The sequence below is a fragment of the Phaethon lepturus genome, unplaced genomic scaffold (genome assembly GCF_000687285.1).
Source record: "Phaethon lepturus isolate BGI_N335 unplaced genomic scaffold, ASM68728v1 scaffold2142, whole genome shotgun sequence".
NCBI classification, from domain to species: domain Eukaryota; kingdom Metazoa; phylum Chordata; class Aves; order Phaethontiformes; family Phaethontidae; genus Phaethon; species Phaethon lepturus.
The window spans coordinates 58,284-65,935 of NW_010523866.1; the positions used below are offsets into that span (position 1 = coordinate 58,284).

General features: G+C 37.7%; 1 protein-coding gene across 1 annotated transcript in view; it reads right to left on the reverse strand.

Moving 5' to 3' along the window:
- Window positions 1-7,652, reverse strand: part of LOC104617021 (FAS-associated factor 1-like) — a gene marked incomplete at its 3' end in the record, with an annotated part of 88,699 nt that overhangs the window by 47,032 nt on the left and 34,015 nt on the right. Inside the window, exons 3-4 of the mRNA XM_010282231.1 lie at window positions 3,657-3,703; window positions 508-716 (exon numbers count right to left, since the gene is read on the reverse strand). Of these exons, the coding sequence (XP_010280533.1) occupies window positions 508-716; window positions 3,657-3,703 (256 nt within the window). The remainder of the gene's footprint in view (window positions 1-507; window positions 717-3,656; window positions 3,704-7,652) is intronic.

A 7,652-nucleotide genomic window follows, 5' to 3' on the forward strand; every position in this document is an offset into this window, starting at 1 on the left:
GAAAGAATTCTTCTAAAACTTGTCACTAATCCTACACAGAAAGACATGCCATACAGATTCAAAAAGGAAATGCCAAGATCATCTGCTTATCAGTAGATTGCACCTACACTAATCCTACCCCAAATTACGTTTTCATGCCTCAACTTAATCAGTAATCTCCATTTTGTTTCTGAAACAAGTTCATAAGAAAACTAGATTTCAAAATAAATATTTGATGGATCACTAACCTTTACAATGGATTAGTGAAATTTTGCTTTTTTAAAGCTGCAAAGAGATTTGAAAATAGTTAGTAGCTGTGGAGGCTCCCTTTTCTGGGGATTTTTTTCTTCTTCAAGGGGTTTTGTTTTACTTTGTTGGTGGGGTTTTTGGTTTTTTTTTTTTTAGGATTTGGATTTTTGGAGCTGGGTCTTGGTTGGTTTTGGTTTTTTGTTTTCACAGTTTTTTAAATTGTTTTCGTTTTAACAATTTTACCACAACACTTTTCATTTCATTTTTACAAATCCTTACCAACTGTGGAGCTGTCTTCAAGTACTACATCCACATTTCTGTCTCTGTACTCAACCCTGAAGTCAAGCATTCGAGGTTGTCTTTCCACTATTTGTCTAGATGGCACTACATGGCGAAACGCTGAGGATGAGGAAGGAGTTGAAGAGGCTGCTGTAGAATGACTTGTGGGGCCATATGCTGGTCCATGTAAAGTCTCTCCACCGTACTCACTGAAAGATACACAGATAAAAAGGTATAAAGAGAAGAGCTTGGTATGTTTAAATAAAAGTTAGCAAAGAAAATGAACAGTATTGTTCGTTTGCTGTGGTCCACAGCACACGCCTCTTGAATAAACTACACTGTCATATCTGAAAATATTATTTTATTAATAATTAGAAAATAACTTTCATCAGGAATATTAACATTTCAGTAACTCAGAAGTGCTATAGGAGAACAGCTTAGATGACAAACAAGCATTTAAGCCATTTAAGTTTAAAGTTCACTATATAATTAATATCAAAATCTCAAGAAGAAGGATTATTTCCTGTTCCAGGAGTGCTGTGACCATATAAAAATTGTCACCATGGCAACAACCAGCTTTCTACATCATTGGGCTAGTATCACATAGAAATGAAAATACAAAATAAAGTTTAAATACTGCACGTGTATTGGTATTTTCCAATACCAATCTAGTGGTAAACAAGTCAGATATGAATAGTTATGTATTTAAGGTAAATAAATTAATATAATGAAGTATATATTGCAAAAAATACCTAGGAGTACAACAGTAATGCCATGCTGAATTCTAGCTTGCCTTTAAGTCCAAAATCCTTCAAGCCTCCTGGACATTCATATAAGGATGTCTCCATACCTGGCTCAAGGATACATACAGCATTACAGGTCAGAATAAATTGGGCAACCCTCACTACCCAGAAGCACTTCATCTTCCCCAGTGAGCCTCTTCACAAGCAGCACATAACCCGGATTAGAAACAAAGGTAACAAAATGTGACATTTAAGGCACATTCCTCCAGGCCAAAAACAACCCTATGATGTACAGAAATTAAATCTGGAAGGCAAGCAGCTTCACAGGGCAAGCCTAGAGCTTCACCTTGGAGATGTTCTTATCAGGAAGATTATCTGTGCTGGGCAGTTACAGAGTATCATGATGGAAGATGCAAGCTAATAAAATGTACACACTGAAAGGGTGGAAGCTGAGCAAAGAAGGATTTAGGAAATGCTGAGATGTAAGTTGTCTCGTTTCCATTCTTAGACAGAACCTATTTGAAAAGTGCTCTTCCTGAAGATATCACGAGATCTCTCAATGGAAATGCTTCTCATAGAAAATCAAATCTGTCATCTAGAAGAGGCCAAAACTTAAAAAAACATAAATGTGGATGGCATGCATGTCACAAGTGCAGAAATACACTGCTACTGCAAATCCCATCATTGTGCCTTCCACATTTGAGAAAGAAAAACATGTTATGCTTGTAAAACAAGGGGCTCCTTCACTTCCCACATCAGCAGGCTCAGAAGGATGAATTCCCAGCTACAAAGACCCACACTCAAAAACTCACACTCAAAGGTCAAAGACCCACTTCAGTGATCTGAAGACTACAGGAAACAGTCTTATTTTCAGGATTTAAAAAAGTATAAATACTGAGCGATATGTTATTGTCTTAAATCTGATGGCAAACTATGAATTAAATACTGTAACTGTTTTGTTAACAGACCCAAAAAGCAATGGTTATCCTGATTCTCAGGACTGGGTTTTTAAAATTTTTTTTAAATGCCACAACTGAATTATAAACCAAAAAAATTTTTTCCCTTCAATAAATTAACTTACTTCAAGTCCAGTTGTATTAATTCTATTTGATTCCACTACAAAAGGCATCCTACATATCTGACTGGCAACCTCTAACGGAACATAAAAAGCTTCACATCAGTAAAAAAAATGGCCTCATCTGGAAACCACTGGAAACTAGGCTTCTGAGTCTTCTGAGCCTCCTTCTAAACCACTTCCATTGGGGGGTGGGATCTGAGACAGATTTCACTGTCTAATGATTTCTAAAAATTAATAAATAAGTGTGGAAGAAAGCTGTAAGTGGACACTGGACCAGCTTGTTATCTAAGTCAGACATAACTATGCCCCAGCTTCCTTCCCCTGACGAAATGGTTCCAAATATTCTGGTATTTTGAATATAGATGCTTTGAGGTAAGGACTTGTTAACATAGGTGGAAAGAGCACTTGACAACTGAGACGTGATCTCAAATGGACTAGGTAGGCCTTATGGTAAATAAACATCTAGTAACTTTACTGAGCAAATAAGTTTTTATCCTGAATCAAAAACTGACTCTATTTGATGATAGTTTTGGTAAGTACTGACAGAGATGGCAAAACACCACTTCACCTACATTATGTATATTTTTTCATCATTAAGATAAATTTTTAAAAATAGTACATTGACTATTTTTCTAAATAACATTTTAAACACTATTTTACTGTCTCTCTCAAGTAGCTCAATTTCTGTTCTGCTGTTTTCAATTGCCTCATCAGCACTTAGGAGCTCATGCTTCAGTGAATTCACTAAAAAATTTAATTCAGAAGCTGAAAGAAAATCAGTAAAGTTACTTTTAGAAGGAAGCAACCTCACTTCATCTAACACAGGATCTGCTGCCTCTAATTCAATTTAAAAAAAACCCACAAACCTACTAAAATACAAACATTTTTGGACTGGGAAGCATAGAATATCAATACCTTCAAAAATGCATAAGGAAAAAGAAAATACTTAGCCAGGAACATTTGTGGATTTTCCTTGCAAATTTTTAGATCTTTTTTGAGGAGGGAAAAGGAAAAAAAAAAAAGTCCTGACATCCAAGAAAGCATACCAACATCCAGACTTAGTAAAGAGACAACCCTGCACAGAATAACCAAACAACCAAGGAATTAAAAATAAAAATTAACTAATTTGAATAGGTGTTAGAGCTGATCCTCCATCAGTATGGGAAAAACTGAACGTTAAATCAGCTTTGCCAGGAACTGAATTTGTGGCTCCAGAAACTGCTTTAAAAGGAGAATTACATCATCTTCTTAGGATTCAGGAACAAAAAAAAAGTAACTATTACCCAGCATCATTCTCTGTGTGTACTACTCCAGCCTTCTGTGCTTACCTTTGTAGAATGCCATTTTCTTGTGGTATTACACCATTTATAGCTGCCTGAAAACAGAAAACAAAATTTGAGTCAAGCATACAGAGCAACAAAAATAAATCAGAACTTCTATAATATGTTTTAAAGAGTGATCAGCTTGCTTTAAAATATGCCATAGAATGTTCTCCATGCAGTGAATATTCTGGGCAAACAATATTGTCACTGAAGTACCTGCATAAAACAAACCCCGTATCTAAGTGAAAACGAACACAAACTGAAGCTCAGACTCCTACATGCGTGTGATGGATTTCCCAGGTGGAACGCATGGCCCATGCTCAGTAAATCTAACACTTTGTACACTTGGTACATACGTACAGCGAACATATTTCAAACACATCGAGCTAGCTGTGCACAGACAAGGCAGCCAGACAGCGCGTACACAGAAAATCTAGTGTTTCTCAGAAGTATCAGACCTGCACAAACCCATAAACCTGCGCAGCTGCACATACGCTGCATGTTGCAAGCCTGATGTGTTCAGGAACTGCTGAAGTCAGCATAAATGGCTACTCAACAGCACACATGCCTCCATCACACTTTCACCTTCTAGACAACCTCCTTCTAGCTCACAGACACAAATACCACCTACCTTCCTAAGATTCCTCATGTGCCAGGGAATCACAGAAACCACAGAATCACTAAGGTTGGAAAGGACCTTCAAGATCATCAAGTCCAACCATTAGTCCAGCACCACCATGTCCCCTAAACCATGTCCTGAAGCACCACATCCACACGTTTCTTGAACACTTCCAGAGATGGCGACTCCACCACCTCCCTGGCCGGCCTGTTCCAATGCCTGACCCCCCTCTCAGTGAAGAAATTTTTCCTAATATCCAATCTAAACCTCCCCTGGCGCAACTTGAGGCCATTTCCTCTTGTCCTATCGCTAGTTACTTGGGAGAAGAGACCAACCCCCTCCTCGCCACAACCCCCTTTCAGGTAGTTGTAGAGAGCGATAAGGTCTCCCCTCAGTCTCCTCTTCTCCAGACTAAACAACCCCAGTTCCCTTATCTGCTCCTCATCAGACTTGTGCTCCAGACCCCTCACCAGCTTCGTTGCCCTTCTCTGGACACGCTCCAGCACCTCAACATCCTTCTTGTAGTGAGGGGCCCAAAACTGAACACAGGATTCAAGGTGCGGCCTCACCAGTGCCGAGTACAGGGGCACGATCACTTCCCTGCTCCTGCTGGCCACACACCATTTCTGATACAGGCCAGGACGCTGTTGGCCTTCAAACCAACTTCAGGTAGAAAAGTAAGTATTTTTAAAGTAAGGTTTATGTGGGTAAATATCATCCCATGCTCTCCAGATCATCAGAATAAACAAAATATTACTTAGAGCTATATAAGTACAAACCTAGCAATCTGCATTCAGATTCAGATTCAGTCTTATCTGAAGTTACAGAGTTATTACCTATAAAAATATCCTAACAAATTGTATTTCATATTAAAATGCATTCTTTTTAAAATAGCCACAACATAGCCCGGTTGCAGGTTCAAAACCCCACTTCTGACAAAACTGTCTTCTCATCGCCTTACAGCATTGCTCCATTCTACGTTGAAGAAAGCTTTAACGCATTTCCAGCGCATCTGGCGCTATAGAAGTTTGTATAAACTTTGAAGTTATATGCAAGTCAGGATGAGGGAGAAACCTGGACAGCAAATAAGACTCTCTTCAACAGTATTTAGAAGACAACTTGTTTCACACTGCTTCACACCACCAAAAAAGTGTTTTAAAATCATCTCGTTGCTAGGACTTTTCAGATTTGAGGGGCAGTGAAAGCGATACCACGTGAGCTGGTGAAGATCACTTACACATTTTACTCCTCAGCTGATTGTAAACTTTGTTCTGATTATTGTTAGAAGATATGGGAGTAAAGATGTAAGAACCTGACCAAACTTCAGGCTTTTAATCCCAGCCCAGCAGTGAGCAGATAAAGTGAAATAGCACAGGAAGGAATCTGACAGAGAATGAGAAAGAATTCAAAAAATCTAGAGGAGAAAAAACTGACCTCAAAAGACTAATTCTATTTCTGCTCTTTGATGATCTTTATAATCACTGTTGTGTTCACAGGTACTTATTTGTTGGGCTTAACAGTGAGATTAAAGAGAGTTTGTAGCACCCCACTAATCTCCATTTTCTGCTTTACCAGCGATTCACGGATTTCTACTATCACAGCATCCAATATCCATTCTCATACGTCAGATATACCTGACCTGTTGGCCAGAATACCTGGTGAATGAGTGTCTGGTCCCTGATGAAGAGCACTGATGTTTAGAAGCTCATAGATTCCCTGGTACTCCAGGAGGACAAAAAATCAAATACTGCAACTGAACTATGGACAGTCATCATCTACCAACATCATTTTTACAAGTTGATATTTAATTGACATTAAAAAGAAAAAATGCAGCTTAAGCAAGTGTTTAATAAACACAAAAATAGACAAAAATCAAGGTTTAAATGCTATGGTTTCTTTTTCTCTGAATATATAAACATGATTTTTTACAATTTCCATTAATAGTTAAGGCTACATAAAGTCAAAAAGTATTACTGCTGAACTCAGCTAAGTAACTAAGATATTGCAATAAAATTTATCATGTATTTAGAAATATTGCATAACTAATAGCAAAAAAGCAGACAAGAAAAAGGGCCACGAGTATCTATAAGCTACAGCAACTACCCATAAGGCTGTATCAAATGACACTGAAAACAAAGCTTCCTACCAGATCAGTTTTTAAATCAGCTTATCCACCACGCATGGCAATAATCAGTGGTTTCTTTTTAACAATGTGTCTCATTTATCATCATTGTGGTTTTTGCAGTCATACATAGCTCTTGATCATGTTCGTCTAATAATTCTCCAGTAAAAAATGGGAGGTTTTGGTTTCTTTGGGTTGTTCTGGATCGGCTTTTGCCTCCATACTCTTCAGCAACATACATCTCATTCCTGTCAATCAACAGGTAAAGTTGGTTGAAAGACAAAAATATCCTTTATTTCGCATCTGTAGGATACAGAGAGCGAATACAGGGGTTTGTACCACAGGACCTATGCTAATAATGATCTGCTAGTGCAACACAACTCTCTTTACTCGGAGAAAAAGAAGCTGCTTCAGCTATACAGAAATATAGCACACCACAGCATTTCCACACTTCTTCTGTCAAAGCTCATGTCTCAGTCTCAGAGGATTAAACCAGTTCAAACTTCTTCTAAGCCTAGTTAGAGGGATTAAATATGATAGAGGCTCCAAGCTATTTTTTTTAAAACTGAAAAACTCACTTGTTCATGTCCCCAATTTTGTAAACTTGATGACATTTACGGGGCACAGCAGTAAGAAAAAACTGCAGCAGCACTATGTACTTTTTTGATCAAAAGACCTCTATTAACCATGCTGTAAAAATAAAGAGTCTGGACACTGTTTGTTAAGAAAGATGGAAGACTAAAATTATGTAGATGGCAAATGGTAGCAGCACACATGTAGATATTGCATAAATATTAAAAATCCATGTTCTTACAAGACATCTATAAGTACACCCTGCAAAGAAAATAAGAAAAAAGAACAACCATCTGCTTTGGAATTTCATAGGAGGAAGGCTGTTTTTGTTTTTGTTTTTAATTTTTTTTTAAAAAGAACAAGTTATTAAGACAAGATCTGTTCCAGGCTGTTCTTCCCCAATGTCAATCCCCTTTGAGAAAGGATCAGATCTCTATGATTAAGCAAACATTCAAAGATATTAAATTTTTTTGTCTTTTCCAAACAGGGATCACTTGCTCATCAAAAACAGCCTGTGTGAGTAATATACAGTAATTAAAGGGATGTATTACCCTTGAAACCATTTTAATAACAGGTGCATTAAATCTGTTCATGGGTTATTAAATATAAAGATAGCATGTCTGGCTCAGAAGATTTCTTCAGCTTCCAATAACCTGTTGCTGAGAGTGTTGCAAGGGAAAGAGCACTC